Consider the following 16,051-nt stretch of genomic DNA (forward strand, 5'->3'; position numbering starts at 1 on the left):
AGCATCAACATTGTTGTTATAAGAAAGAAAGTTGGCTATAATAAAAACTGGATTGAAAAACTGAGGACATTTATTCTCATGATGACATTAATATATTGCCATGGACATAATTGCTCTCAGGCTGTTTATTGATGTTACTGATTTAATTTGTGTTTTGGACTAGAACAAAAAACAACACACAACCCTAATGTATCTCCGACCACGTTTCACACCAGACTGACGTCTAGAATGAAATGCCAGGAATCGTACCCACCAGTAGCCACTAGTAATATATTACTTTTGTGTTTAGTGGAGTGTTTGTTCATGAAATTTTCATTCTAATTGCTCTGCCATTATGAAAAGTTATGTGTCAGCTCCTATTGCAAATGGCTGTGCAATACTGATCATTACTTTTATTTCTGAAAAATCTGAATTGAGTAGCTTTAATGAGTTTCCAGGGTACAGGACCTGACCCAGACTAGTCTCAGAACAGCTTCAGACATGAGAGGTGGCTGTTAACATTATGATACCTCAGACAGTTTGGACATCGTTCCTGGCAGCAGTGGCCGGCTGAACTTCTTCTGCGAGCCAATGGCTGCTGGGAAGGGAGGAGCTGAGAACATGGCGGCCACCGTGTTGATTCGTGTGATCCAAGATTGCATCTGTTCTGCGTTCCTGTGATAATAACACACACACAGTCACAACAAACAACCACCAACAGCTCTCACGGTAAAAACACACTTATTAGGTCCCCTCCATGGTGCTGTAAGGCTAGATGACAATATCAAAAGGATAAGTATTGGAAAATGCAGCCCTACTGTTGATAAAGATATTCTCTTGAAGCCAATTAATGCATGAGAAATGGGGGCCTGTTTTACACTAGGAGACCCATTAGGAGCCCATAAGAAATATCAGACTGAATCAGACAACCTTGCTTAAATCCCTGGGGAGAAATGGAGAGACAGAAAGAGAGATAGACAGACAAAGAGGAGAAAGAGAGGAAGAGGAGAGCAACACAGAGAGGGGTTCAGTATCTGGGACAAATTCAAGCTGCAACTAGAGCACAGAGCCCGTCCTCCTGAGGGTGGAACGATGCAGCCACTCATGTGCCACTTCCTGGACCCTGCTAGCACATGCATGCCGTACACACCTTCACCTTGGTCTCAACATTCACCCTACATCCTGCTCAACATGCGCAAGTGTCACTGCTCCACGTGTCCTCAGCATCTAGTCTCTGCACACCACAAGCACATGTGCACAGCTGGCGGAGGCTAAATGCTCAGCTGTGATTAACATTATATGGCCAAATGTATGTGGCCATCCATATGTGCACTAACTGCTGAATGTATGATTACAAAGCATGAATCTGCTGCTATAACCGCCTCCACTCCACTGGCTCAGGCTTTCCACCATATTTGAACCCTGGCTGAGTAGTGAGGTCCAACACTGAAGCTGGGTGATGAGGTCTGGCTCGTAGTGTTCCAGTTCATCCCAAAGGTGTTCGACGGGGTTGAGGACGGGGATCTGTGCAGGCTGGTCAAGTTCTTCCACACAAAACTACACAAGGTCACTGTCATACTGACACAGGACAAGATCAAGTACAAGTGTCGGAAGAACAGTTGTCTAAAAGTGTTTGTCTCAATTACACAGTTCCAGCTGGTTTTCTCCAGTAGGTCCAGTAACCTGATGTCTAAAGTAAACTCATGCTGCCATGTAGGTGTGTATAGTATGTGTCCATGTCAGGTCTGCTACTCTCTATGCAGTATCTCCACTCAGTGAGAAGCATAAAATGGGCAGACTCACGGTGCCTGTAAGAGGTATACCCTCCAGTCAGCCGTCCGCAGGTAGAACACGTTGGGCCTTTTGCTGTAGTCTGAAGCTTTCATGGCCAGAGAGTGGTGGATGGACACAGCGTTCTTCAGGTCCTCATCAGACAGCTGCTTATCAGGCCTATACTCCCCCTGGCATCACAGTTATAAATGAGGAATGAGTGCTATGATTACCACTGAGGGCTTATAACAATTACTGCAGTTGGTGAGAGAAAATGGCCATATACACACAACAGTTTTGCTTCCACCCCTTATGAAAACAACTGATAAGCCCCAGTCTGGAAAAGCATAAGACGATCATGATGCACTCTGTGTTCCATCTACAGACTAAGATTATTTCAGACACTTACTATACAATCAAAACCATGTTTTCTACTATGTCCTTTTTATTTATTCATCAAAAGAAACCAAAGTTCTTGGATATTAAACACAAGCAGCTGTGATAACCTTTGACTCTAATACAGGATAAAATTAGCTAAATTTGGGTTGAATTTCTGAGCTATCTGATGGATAATGAGGTAAACAAAAGACTACGAGTCCCAACAGGCATTCGATGGCAACTTTTCAGTGCACACATGTTTGATACTTCCAACACACGCCAGTCAGTAGCTATAAAAAAGGTTAGAGTCCTAGAAGCTGCAGAGTCATTACAGGCTCATCACTGATGCTATATTTTCTCTCCAGTCAGGGAGGAAGCTGGAGCCACAGTGGCCTGTTGTGCTGGTGGAGGTCAGGTCTACCAATGCATATGGCTCCTCTGCTCAGCGCCAGCTCCTCCACATTATGGCCTAACACTTTTAAGACATGCAAACAGGAAACAGGCATCAGGATACACCTCCCTGTAGCTGCAAAGATGATTGTGGTCCCTGATGTTTCATTATAATAAAGCCTTACAGGGGACTGTAGGCAGGATGAACATGTTTGTTTGCTTTCTACAGACATCCACAGGTATACCTGCTACAAATCTCCTGCTGGTCTGAATGCAAAACAGAATGTTTATAGAGATGCAGTCACCTGTTACTTTAAAGGTTGAATAATGAATATCAAGTAGTAGCAGTTATAAACAGCTTCTCACACTATCTTTTAGACCTTTTTACTTGGCACATGTTAAAAAACTGCAGTACTGTGAGAGACTTACTTTCTGCAGATAGAGAATCAGCCCTTTCAGGATGGCGTAGAAGGTCTTCCACCCTCGCTTTCCTCTTGGTGCTGTGAGGAGACAAAATGTGTTAACATTACACCTTAATCTAAGGAAACACTATCTAATATCTTTTTTGTTGTTGTTGTTTTTTAAAGTTTCACTTATATAAGCAGTGTCAAAACTGAGTTTTTTGAACTTTTACTTGTAATGGAGTACTTTTACACTGTGGTACTGGCACTTTTACTTTTAAGTAAAGGACTGGAGTACTTCTTCCACTACTGCGTTTATGTGAAATGATCAAATGTTCCACAACAGCTACTAAACCTTGATGTGGGATTCAAGCTCAAGAAGAAGAAACCGAACCATAGGACGGACAAACATGGCGTACTTCTCTTGCCATCCGAGTCAGCGTGGACTTTGCGGACCAAGAACCCGTTTTTGTACAGCAGCGTTCCCAAGGGCTGCATCTCATCTGACCTGTGCTTCCCGCTGCCACCCACCCCCTTCATGGATCTGGGAGTGTTGGAATCGCACAGGCTGTCCCCAAGCTCCGAAAATGACTTCCGCAGCTCTTCCTTGTCGCTATGGAGACAGAAAAAACAAAAACCGGACTCCATGGTGAGCAACACTTATGTGTCATGTCTCATTAGCAGCTACAAATAAACACATCACTCATCCTGTCCATGTGCCTCTCACTCTGCGCCTGTTTCACAAGGAACAGCACAGGACAAGAGGTTCAGAGGGTTCACACGCTTACTGGCAAACTTTTATTACATACAGGACACATGAGTAATAACAGTGTGCACTGCCGGTGCCTTGTTGCACAAGACATTCACAAAGCATCGTGTATCTGGGGAAAACTGAGTGAAGGAAGCTGTATCCTCCTCTCCCTGTGCTCTGCTCCTGTTATCCCCAGAAGCAGTCTCCACTCTTCTTGATCAGAAAATACAACAGCAACAGAGTGACACCATCTATCTTCTTCCTGTTTAGAAGTCAAAAACAGGGGCACCTTCACCACTACTCTTCATCCTGCTAGAAGTAAGACAGGACACCTTTGAGGGCAACACAAACTGAAGCTTTATAAAGAAGGGCAGAGGGTGGAAGACTCGTATTCCATTGATTATATCCAATATTTAGCATATTAGAGATGATAATTCAACATATAACAAACAATGTGAGTCTTAATTTATAGGTCAACATGGATGGGAAGTCATTAAAAAGCTCAGTGTGTGTAGTAGTGCTGTTTGAAAGCTGCTACAAGCAGCTGAAAGTGTTGACATCTTTTAGTGCAACTCTTTTAACCTGATGTTTGAACAGACTTATTTTACAGGCTTTATTGTTTACACATTTATTATATTCGGTATAATAAAGCGTTTTATTTCATGTCATTGGCCTTTATCCGTTTTACCTATTTTATTTTAATCTATTTTATCGTTTTATTATCTGATGTTTACCATTTTTCTTTTTTAAAATCTGCGGTGTGCTCTTTACATTTCTTATTATTATCAGTTTGTCACTTATCTATGAAACACTCTGAACTACATGAACCTGAACAAGTAAAATCTGGTCTGCTGATTGAAATCTGGCCCCCCGGGCCATCACTCTGATGAACACTTGACCCATGACAGTATGACTGGACAATAACCCTCAGTGCAATACCAGTAAATATATACCTTGTACATATTGATCCGTTGAATCCAGACTGTGTGTATATAGTACTTTATTTTTACTCCTAAGGCACATTCCTTTGCTTGATTGCACATTACTTCTTTACTTCTGTTCTCAGCCTTATATTGTTTACTCGCCCAGTGCTGCCTTACATAAGGCCATGTACATACACATTGAGAGCTGCTGTACCCTCGTGTGTCCAACACACCTGGCCAATAAAGCTGACTTTGATTCTGACTGTAATCACATATTTTCTTGGTATTTTACAGCATAGTGATGAGTGTGGTCATCACTGTAGGCCCAAAATGTCTGAGATAAAAAGCTGTTGTGCCTACAACCACTCGAATCTCAAAGTTAATGAGGAGAAAATGTTCACTTTTCCAAGAAGGAGACCTGCCCTGGACTTGATGAAGGCTGTTTGCACTAAAACTGCAGAAACAACATCAAACACGTTAAAAGCCAGTTAGAAGGAGAGGCAGCTCATGCATTTTATTTCAACTTGCATCTTAATGGCCATCACTCCTCTCGGTATAAGTTAATTGCTGAGATCTGGAAATGCTGTAAAACGCTCAAAAGAAGTCAGAGAAGAAGAAATGGTGGCTAAACTACAACAATGAGACCCAGGAGGCATCATTTAAGGTGGAGAGGAAAGCAAGTGTACTACTGTAAATCCAGGTCAACTAATGCTGTGAAACTGCAACGCTGGCAATATAATGAACCTTCCCGGACTCTGTTCTTTATTACACAGAGTTTTCAGGCAGTGAGTTGTGGCTGCTGGACTGAGGGTGCACTGTCCACACAGGCCTTGAGGAAACATCTTTGTAAATGAGGATCCTGATGAGCTGCAGAGTCTCTGACGGTAGCTTTGTTTCTTGTGAACGGTGCCTGGGTGAGAGGACGTCCTGGAAAACAAGCCTCACCTCAGTACATCTTTTTTATCCTGTCCTGTTTAGTTTTTATCTTGTGTACTTTATTCCTGTGTACTAGCCCCTTTATCTGTTTTATTTTGTCCTTTTGTTCATCAGTACTGTTATATTATCATTTTTAAATGTTTGATTATCCAAATTTTAGTCTTATCTGTTTTATGTATTTTGTGAGAAGAAGCAGCAGCTTTATTTTATTGTCATTGTGACACGTACAATGAAATTTAGCTTGGAGCCAAGGGTCCAGGGCCGCTGCGTGCATACGCGCCGCCATCATAACTATTATATTTTGTTACAATTTTTGCTTTATTGTACATTCAAGTCTACCAGCTACTTTTTTTATTAACTTGTTTTATTTATCTTATTGTTTCATTACATTTTTAAAATGTTCTATAATACATTATACATTTTTTATGTTTTGTACATATAAAAAATATAAGACACTTTTGTAAACATATTACTGCTGTAGCAATGTGAATACATTTAATCTCTCCTAAATAATTTAAAATATTTTGTAATGCACACTAAAAACACTCAGTTGACAGTTTATTAGGTACATCTAGCTACAACTAAATTAAGCTATTCCAACAGTCCTACAGTAAATCCTCCTTGGTGCTGCTGTTGCACTGTACTGCATTATACTGCCTGGTGTTTGTCAGAAACGGAGCGTGTAATGCGGCTGAAAAGTGTTAGGTGAACTCAATTAAATGGCCAGACGAGGAAGTGTAAAACAAAACCGTCTCTTTATTAAGAGAACTAACGTTGAACAAAAGAAAACCATACAAGACACGGTGAAAACACAAAACTCACATGTCCTTAACAGTCCGAGGTCAGAGCCAGCAAACACATCCAACAGAGGTGATCCAAAATACGTAGTCCAGAGGGAAGTCCGATATCATACACTGTGGCAGTCCGAGACAAGAGGGCGAAGCAGAAACGAATATACCAAATGTAACAGTCCGGGTCAGAAACACAAAATACCAAAACCGAAGAAAATGCTGGAAAGTCAGAGCTGGGGTCTAGAACAATCTGGCAGCGTCCTGGTGGGAGGTCGCTGCCTAAATAGAGGTGCAAACAATAACGAAACAGGTGAAACCAATGTGAGTGATGATGAACGTAAAAAGACCGAAACTAAGGTGAAACAAAACGTCAAAATAAAAGCCGGACAGGAAGCAGCGGAACCGAATCATGACAGTTTCTGCTTCTTTGTCTACCCCATTTATATCAGTGAGGCTAAGATAAACACAACAGCAGCACAAACTCCTGCCTCTTCTGACACATCGTGTGTATCAAAATATATTACAGATAATTTAAGTAAAGGACAATATGGATTTTGCTTGAATGGTGGACCTGGAAGACTCACTGCTACAGCAGTGATAATATCTGCTAAATAATTCACCACAATGCACAGACTCTTATAGTGGTTTTACAGGGATTTGTCACATTAGCAGATTATACAGTAGATGCTTTAGGCTATAACAGCAAACATGTCTGTGTCTGCACAAGGAGGTAACATGGCAATTCCACTTGTTACCTCACAAGGCGGCACCCGTACGAAAGTTCAGCCTGAAAATAGAAAAATGGTTGGATGCCGAACCCCCTGAGGCCATGCTATGAGTAACCAACAGTACATAACAGCAGTTAACCCCATGCAGCAGCTAGAGAGAACGAGAGGCAGAGACGGAGCCAATGAGCATTTAGCCTGTTGCCTGGTAACTGCTGGCCTGCCTGCATCCCTCTCCACACAGAGACAAAGTAGAGAGGAGCTGGAGAGTAGGGGGATGGATGGAGGAGAAACAGAGACAGAGGAAACATGAGCAGAAGAAGGAAAGACAAAGCTGAGCCTCCTCAGATGGCACAGTGGTATGAGTGAGAATGGAAAGATGAGGGATGTTAAGGAGATGAGAGGAAAGGAAGCAATATGGAAAGGACATGAAAAGAAAGGAAAGGAAAAGAGGGGAGGGGAGAAACAACAGAAACAAAAGCACAAAGGAGGAGAGGAGAAGAAAGGAAGAAAGGAAAGGAAAGATGAAGAGAAGCGGGTGAGAGGAGATGAAAAGAAAATATTAGCAAGAAAAGGTGGTGGGAAAAACAAAGCTGGCAAGAAAGGAAAAGAAACAAGCAAAATGGAAAGAGAAAAGAGAAATGAAAGGAAATAAAGGACAGAAAAACAAAAAAGAGAAGAAAGAAAAGAAAACAATGGAAGGGGGAAAGCGACAGAAGAAAAAAGAAACAAAACAAAGGAAATTAACTAAAAGAAAAAAGAAAAACAAAGGAAATGAAAGACAGGAAAGGAAAAACCACAGAAAAGGAGGCGATGCTGATACGATGTGAAGTCGGACAGACGGCCCAGGTGACAGAGGAGCTGCAGATGTTGCTGCATCTTTTTCATCTCTGCTAAACAGCAACAACACTGCAAACACAGTGAAGTGAAAGAGGACGACTAATTCATTCAAACATGACAACACTGCTCCTCATTCACTAGGGCTGCTGCTTTATTTCATCTCTGTATTACCTTTATATCATCCAGAGAAGGGTTTATTTAAACATTTGTTAGATTTTCAGTGACTATTCTGAAAGAATTATGTGTAGATATCTCATCTTTAATAGGGCTGGAATGATGATTCAAGCCATGGAGGGAGGAGAGGAAACGGGATTAGCAGAACAAAAGCAATAACAGCTCCACACTCGTCCTTCGATGCACAGCTCTGCACCTTCCCGTATCTCTGACTTGTTGCATCTGTCTTTCATTACACAATGCCCACCACCACCTCTTCTGCTCTCCACCCCCACTGCTGAATGAGGAAGCATGTGTGTACAGTACTGTACATTTCTGTGTTTTGTGTGTGTGTGTGTGTGTGTGTGTGTGTGTGTGAGAGTGAAGAACATGTGGGTGCATCCAACTGCAGCGCTGCGAGTGGCCATGTGCGTGTCTCTCTGTGGGGGTGTGAAATAACTTCTATTGCCATTAATGTTTTTAGATTGAGGGGCACAAAAAACAGCACGCCCACACAAACACACACCTGTGATGAGTTGCCAGTTTTCACATATACAGTTCATATTTATGTAGTCACTTCAAGCGGTTTGTTTCACACGTCTTTCACATGTCCATGACTATACTGTGATGTTTTTTAAGCTTAAATCTGGGAGGAAATGACTAAATCAATGCTGGCCTGGCCTATATATAGAAAGGAATAGAACACAGTAGAATGGACACCTCACTGTGCTGTGATTACAATTTGCAAACTGCAAACCATAGTTTCCCAATGCAGAGCTCAGGTCTATCTGTCACAGGCTGTTGGTCCCTGGGTTGTGAAGTGAGAAAGCCTACTCTGCGTGATGAAATGTACATTAACTAAGCAAGCGGAGTGTGAAAGCAGTGGCAAACAGGGCACAGTGCTCTGCTTTCAAATAAGGCTTGTAAAGCAGAACAGCAGCACAGACAGGCTCTAATCCAGCTAAAATATTAACAACAAACATGTGTCCATACCAAAAAAATCAGTCTGCTGTGGGATTAATCCCTTAATCTGTAATTCTGTTTGTTTGGAGGTGCCTTTGCTTTTGCTTCTTTTCTATCACCACGCAGCTTCTTATGCAGAGGCACTGTTTAAATAGACGTCTATATGTCTGTTGTCCTCCTTGATCTGCTCTGGCCACTTTTAGCTGCTTTGAGATTTGCTGCTATTTTTGGAAAGGTAGTGGGAGGCTGTGGTCACACCTCTGTACAGGATGCAGGTAAAGAGCCGTTTAAACTGAGTTACCTCTCTATCTCCTAGTCACCGTCTCTTTTTGTGCTCACATATGAAGAAGCCAACATGCACGCGCGCACACACACACAGATGTCTTCCCTGTGTGGATCTACAGTATACGTCCACTATCTGTTGGTGTCTGTGTGTGTTTGCTGCTGAGAGAACACAGAGAGGAGAGATGCGAGCAATGTGGTAACTATGGAGTCGTATCCATGGTGCTGTAACTATGGCAACAAAGCTTGGAAAGCGAGTGACTTAATTGGCATCTCTGAGGCACTCTGAAGCTGCGATCCAGAATAGCAACCCTTGACACACTAATCTTTCCTTCACATGCCAGACAACACTCGCGTCGTTAATGAGCTTGCTAAGAAGTTAATCGATATCCTTCACTGTTCCCTGTGTGCATAGTGCAAAGTGAGGCAGACGCTGGGGCAGAATGGAGGATAACTTTAAAAAATAGTGTATAAGGTGAATAATAGTGCATAATTACTCACAGTGTCCAATGTAGCTTCTGATTCTTTATTGAGTTGTAGAGAGCCTGTAGAGGAAAATGAGAAAATCACAGTTTCAGAAAAACATGGCAAACAGCAGCTATGTTCAGTTATGTTTGGTTGGAGATTTCATTGAATATTAAAGGGCAAAGTATTGTAGATTTCTGTGAAAGCTGCTTTGTTTTCATTCAGTAAAAAGTACTCAGAGAAATGTCAGCGCTTTTCACACTGCACAAACTACCCCTACATCGGACACAAACACATCAACGCACATGAAGCAAAATCAAGTTACAGCTTAGGAACATGAACAAAGACGGAACACGTCTGCACCGGAGTTGGCTTTCATTTGTCCAAATGCTCCAGTGCTGAAAAAGTTAGTCATTTACCAAGGAGTCAGTTGACAGGAAATTTATTTCCAGCACCTTAAAGGGTGTTAAGTATTTTTTCAGTTTCAGTTACTCAACTGTAAATATCTGCTGCTTTGCTCAGTTGTAAACAACTGTAAATGTTATAAAAGTATAATTCAGTTTGTCAAAGAAATAACTATTAATTCATTAGGAAAGCATTCATTAGTAGTAGCAGCGATGGATGAAGCATTATGATATTTTCCTTGAGCAAAAGTAAAAAAAACCTGTGGATATACAGTACAGTGTTTCATTTACCTTTGATTTGCTTTTAATATACAATTTCAGAGGATGTTTATGTTTTGTAGGTTAAAGTAACTGTAGCATAAAAATGAGCAATTACTGTAAATAAACATGTAATATACCTTACATTTTCTTCCACCATTTCACAGTAGTGGGTGAAACAGATAAAATCGCAGTAGTAATAATTTTCATAATAGTCATATATATATATAATGATATATTACTCCTTAAATAAATAAATCCATAGAAAATTGTTAATGGACAAAATAAATAGAAGGACGTGCCATTTTTTGACAACTCCATCATGTGAAATAACTGAAACATCAAGGAAAAATATTATCCATAAAGCACTGCTCAGTGATTTGCAGCAACACACAGTACAGTCCGAGAGCCCTCCCCAGTATGGATGACGACACAGCCTCTCTTATGACTGGCATGTTTATATCGTCCAACCCTAGTTGCACCAACAATATGCAGCAGTCTCGTAGCATCACTGAAGACATGTATGTTTGTGCATGTGCGTTTGGGCTAATTTCTACAAACTTTATTTGGGTTATCTTTTCTGTGACTGGATGTTCACTCATTTAGTTTTTAATTGTTTCTGGGTCACTGATTCCACTCACAGGAATAAAAAACTTTTACTTTGATCATAAACAATATAAAAAACCAACATACACAATACCAGAGCAGAGAGAATAAATAAGGGTTTGATGAAGGAGTATCTCTGCTGTGAAAGGCTATTCAGGCTTTTGGCTTTATCTTCCTCAGAATCTATAGCGACAGCCAAGACCTTTAGACATGGTCAGCGGCCGCCAGCGATGTTGCCAGTTAAATGTGATACAGCAACTCGGCTTCACAGCCGGTCTGAAGTGAGAGGAGGCAACATGAAGCCACCGGCCTCGAGTGTTCAGGACTAGCTCGAGGCGGACATCACCTCGCTCACCTCTGACCACAACCATACGCTGTCTGTGCAGGAAGAAACCTCAGCTAAAATGGATCATTTTTAATTAAGGTCATCTGATTAAAAAAAATGCTAATGGCCATCACTTGAATTCTGCATGTGTTGGATTTGATCCTTTTAGAAATATCACAGTGAAACAGGATATTTAATAGGCTTTGATTCATGTCTAATCAGGTTCATTTCCAGTGTTTTCTTTGAAATTGCACCTAATCAGAGATTTTTCCAGAGTGTCATGAATATTAATGACCAACCAGCCTAGACCATTATAAGTTTAGTTTCCATACTGAGCTACTGTAAAATGTCACCATTCAAATTATGTTTCCTACATTTTAATGATGCCAAAAGACAGAAGTGCAGCTGAGCTTCCCAGCTTCAAAGTGGAAGACAAACTGCTTGTGTTGCACAAATGTCAAATATTAACAGTGGAATTGTACGCTGCAAAAGTACAATGATCTGCAACAGCAGCCACAGACTCTGTTGGCACAAGTTTATTATCTGCATGAAAACTGCTTCGCTTTCCAAAACTGGGCTTTGTATAGAAAGCCATTACCCTCCAACTAAAACGGTGAGAACAGATAACATGCAAACCTTTGTATATAAATATCTAATTATTTATATAGAATTTAGCAGTTAATATATACTCATTGCTCAGTTTATTAGAAACAACCACTGTAGCTCAAACTGAGTCAGTCTAGTCCAACAGTCCTGCAGTAAATCCTTCTTCATGAAGGTGATGATGTCCAGCTATTGCTCAGAGGTGTTGGCTCACATGCATGATCGCTATAGAGGATGGAGCTTGAGCTGCTGTAGGTGTTTCTATTATTTAGCCTAGTCTCATTGATATAAATGGGGTGGACAAGATCATAAAAATACAGTCATGATCATATTATCATCTTCATGAAGGAGGATTTATTGCAGGACTACTGGATTAGACCACGTTAGTTTTAGCTAGGTGTGGCTAATACACTGTCTACCGAGTGTACACACAGTCAGTTATAAGGCTGTGACAAATTAAAGATGAATTTGCAGAATATTTTCTCAGTTTATCATCTGTCTACATGTGAAAAATGCCCAGAGGGGACATTATAAAATTGCTTGTTTAGTGCACATAAGACAAAGAAAAGCCACAAAGTCCGATTAATCAGTAGCTCATTATTATCCTGGTTGATTTAGTCAGTAATTATGATAATTTTAAAGTTGGTGCACATTACTGTTTTCTTTCACGTGTTCTGATAAATGTATACATTTGCATATTCAGTATGTCTATTTGCCTAAGCTAAGTAAAATATACCGTCTGCTGAAACGGTGTCACAGTTTTTCTACCAATAGTGAATATTTTTCATTTGTAAAAAAGTCAGCATTGTACTGTAAAACCTGAGGGAACGCACTGTGTCAACAGCAGCGGTGCTCTGTGGATTTAAAGACAGAAGAGGAGCCAAGTAAATAAAAAAAGGCAGATGGAGGTGAACCATGAATCAGAGCATTGGTCAGACTGGACAAAGTTGGATGCTCATCACCTTCACCTACTTGCTTCCTTGACACTTCCAAGTGTCAGCAAATGAGAGCCTTGAGTGATAGATGTACACAATATGCTGCTCTGAGCTGTGGTGTGTGGCCCATCAGGCCCTGCAAGCTTCTTCCTCAAACTCTCTCCATGTGTGAATGTATTCAAACAGCTGGGATGGTACATCAAACAAATTCAGACTACGGCAATTTGCCGCGAGTGAAACAAGGGAAATAAATGTAGGTGCAAAAACCAGACTGCCTGACAGATCTGGCCAGCGGGCTAACATCCAGTGTGACGCTGGGTAATATCATTTGTTCTGACGTGTGTCACACTGATATGAAATGAAACTGAAAAGTGATTCATCTCTGGGCTCTGAGATTAGTGTTGAGGGTCAACTGACAAGCTGTTGGTGAATGTGTCTCAGTGACTTGGAAAAGTAAGAGTAACTAGAAGTAGCTGACAGTTTGCAGTACCTTCCTCCTCTTTCTGGCCTGTGGATGGTTCTGGCCATCCTGAGCCTTGCCCAGCAGGTCTGGAAACACCAGTGGTTTGAGCGAACGTGAGCGTGGGGTTCTGGGATAGCGGAACGGGTCCATCATCCGGAAGTCCCTTCCGTAGCGCACAGTGCAAAGAGAGCGCGAGCGTAGGCGTCCCGCCGAGTGCAGGCTGTTAACACCAATCATGGTCAGAGAGGATGCTGCACGGATCACACAGAGCTTGGCTTCAAGGCCACAGAGAGCTGGACATTTAAAATCCGCACAAATGATTCAGTCTGTTTTTGAAGTGCTGTAGGAAAAGAAGGAGAAAGAAGCCGCTCCAAAGAAAAAGTGAAATGAGGTCCGTCTGATCTGGATGCTGTCCAGTAAACACTGATGTTCCAACAGACAGCTGGAAGTGAATTCAGCTGTTACAGAAAGCAGCTGGTGATCAGTGGAGATGGCAGAGGGAAGCAGCGCATCATCAGGCTGCTGTCACATCAGTCAGCAGCAGCAGCGGACCCCACCAGTCTCATCCCTCTATGTCTTGATCACCACCCACTGTGCAATGCCAGGGTGCACACCTGATGCTCAATTATTGATAAGGCAGCCATGCGTTATACATGTAGAAAAGCAGCTCCCTTGATGTCTCCTGAGACAAGGCAAGACTTTCGCCTGCAGGTGAGAATGAGTGACATATCCAGCGCTTCTCTTCCAGTGTGAGCTCTCAGGCAAGTCTATTGAAGTTCAAAGGGAAACTAATGACTGTAATTTCTCCAGGTGACTGTTTAGAAAAGGGTGAACACACTCTCTCTGCAAGTCTCTGCCAAGTTACCCAGCAGTGTCCAGCGAAAGCCAGTGACAACACACAGAGGGACCCAAGCTGACGTTCTCACAGATGGTATGAAGCGGTGGCAGAGGTGTGAACGAGCGGCTAGCGTGAAACAGATGGGTGCACAACGTGGAACTGAAGAGGTACAAAACACAGGCGTACGATAACCTCCCTCTGTTTATATGAACATGAGCACATACGCACAATAGAGGGGGGTACAGCCACCCTTGAACTTCAGAGCAGGGATTCCAAAGAGCACCCACAATTTTGTCACAAGCCAGGAGATGCAAACAAAATAAATGGAGAAGAAAAGCCTGAAAAACAAAGTGGGTGTAGAAAAGTGGAGACGTAGCACAAAGAATTCACGTTCCTGTTGCTCCCACTGTAAAATGGACACCATCAGTTTTACAGTGCTGATTGCCAGGTTCACTCTCTGCTCGCTGTCCATGTGTCGAGGTCCGCTGCCATCATTTACTCCTTTCCCCGTCTGTCATCCACTTCTCTTGGTGTCTTCTCTCAAGACTCTCTTTGCCCTGGTTTCTGTCTTTGCCCGTCGCACATTCAGCGGGTGTGGGTGTTTGTGGGGAACAACGCTGCTCTCCTGCTGCTGGTGGCCGTCATACCTCTCGTTTTTTGTTTGTTGATCCCTGGTTTAATTGTCTGTTGCAATCCCTTTGTCTAATCTTTTTTTCTTCCTTCTCCCTGCTGCTTCTTCGGAGGAGGAGGAGGAGGAGGAGGAGGAGCAGGAGAGGACAAGCGAGCTGGCTGCCTGAATCGCAAAGCTGAAAAGAAGATGAACGGACCACACTGGCTTGCTCCCTCCCTCTCTCTCTCTGGCTTCGTCAATACATACCTCCCTCCCTCCTGCTCTCAGTCATCACCAGCGAATCCCAATCCCAACTGTCTCTTTAATGTGTGCACACATACACAATTGCAGGCGAGGTCACATTCACACTTGCGATGGCGATTCAGTGACGGTCTTGTGGGAGAGACGGATAAATTGAGAGGAAGAACAAAAAAGAATCAGCAGCACTGGGACAGTGTGAACAACCAAATGTGTGTTTTCAGCACAACTGCTACTGAATTAAAGGAGTAGTTCAACATTTTGGAAGAAGGCTCATCAGCTTGATTTAAAGATTGATATCAAGTCCACAGGTGTGGTTAGCCTAGCTTAGCATAAAGACTGGAAGCAGGGGGAAACAGTTAGCCTGGTTCTGTCCAAAATTTAAAAACAGACATACTAACACCTTACTCTACAATTGACATGTTGTACTGTAATGCTAATAAAAATCACTGTGGTTTTAGAGAGAGTTACGAGCTTAAAGAGATTCTTGCTGAACACCAGCTGGTTGGAGTGAGGTGCCAGGTTTGATACAAAAACCAGGGCTAACAGTTTTATCTGGCAACCTGTTAATACCTGAGCTTCATCTCTCTCATTCTCTATACTTTAAACATTATGCATATTGTACAGCAACACTGTAAATACAACATGGAATAAATATTTGCACTGCAAAAGAGCAAGACATTTATAGATGTCACATTTGGCTCAGCAACATTGTGATAGTTTTTTTTTTTAACGTTTGAAATATTGAGCTTTATTTTGAAAGTTTTGCCCCATTCAAATGAATGGGAAAATTCTACTTCAGCATTTTTTCATCTATTTTGGGTAGCAAAATGTTCAGCTCTCCAAATACATTCATGCTTCTGTAACCTAGGTTATTTTGGTGGTATATATATATATATATATATATATTATATATTGTAATGGTTCTGATGTCTAGCCTCTAGTTATATGGTTCTACATGTTATTGCCTGAAAGAATGTGAGAGGGGGCGCTGTGAGGGGTGT

At 41.9% G+C, this 16,051-nt stretch overlaps 1 protein-coding gene across 1 annotated transcript in view; it reads right to left on the minus strand.

Annotated features, from left to right (window-relative positions):
• LOC109962721 (uncharacterized) overlaps positions 1-16,051 on the minus strand; it is a 54,819-nt gene that overhangs the window by 6,062 nt on the left and 32,706 nt on the right. Inside the window, exons 11-15 of the mRNA XM_020604667.1 lie at positions 9,784-9,827; positions 3,338-3,531; positions 2,947-3,017; positions 1,783-1,940; positions 510-654 (exon numbers count right to left, since the gene is read on the minus strand). Coding sequence (XP_020460323.1) covers positions 510-654; positions 1,783-1,940; positions 2,947-3,017; positions 3,338-3,531; positions 9,784-9,827 — 612 coding nt within the window. The remainder of the gene's footprint in view (positions 1-509; positions 655-1,782; positions 1,941-2,946; positions 3,018-3,337; positions 3,532-9,783; positions 9,828-16,051) is intronic.

Source organism: Monopterus albus, unplaced genomic scaffold (assembly GCF_001952655.1).
Source record: "Monopterus albus unplaced genomic scaffold, M_albus_1.0 scaffold67.1, whole genome shotgun sequence".
Lineage (NCBI taxonomy): Eukaryota > Metazoa > Chordata > Actinopteri > Synbranchiformes > Synbranchidae > Monopterus > Monopterus albus.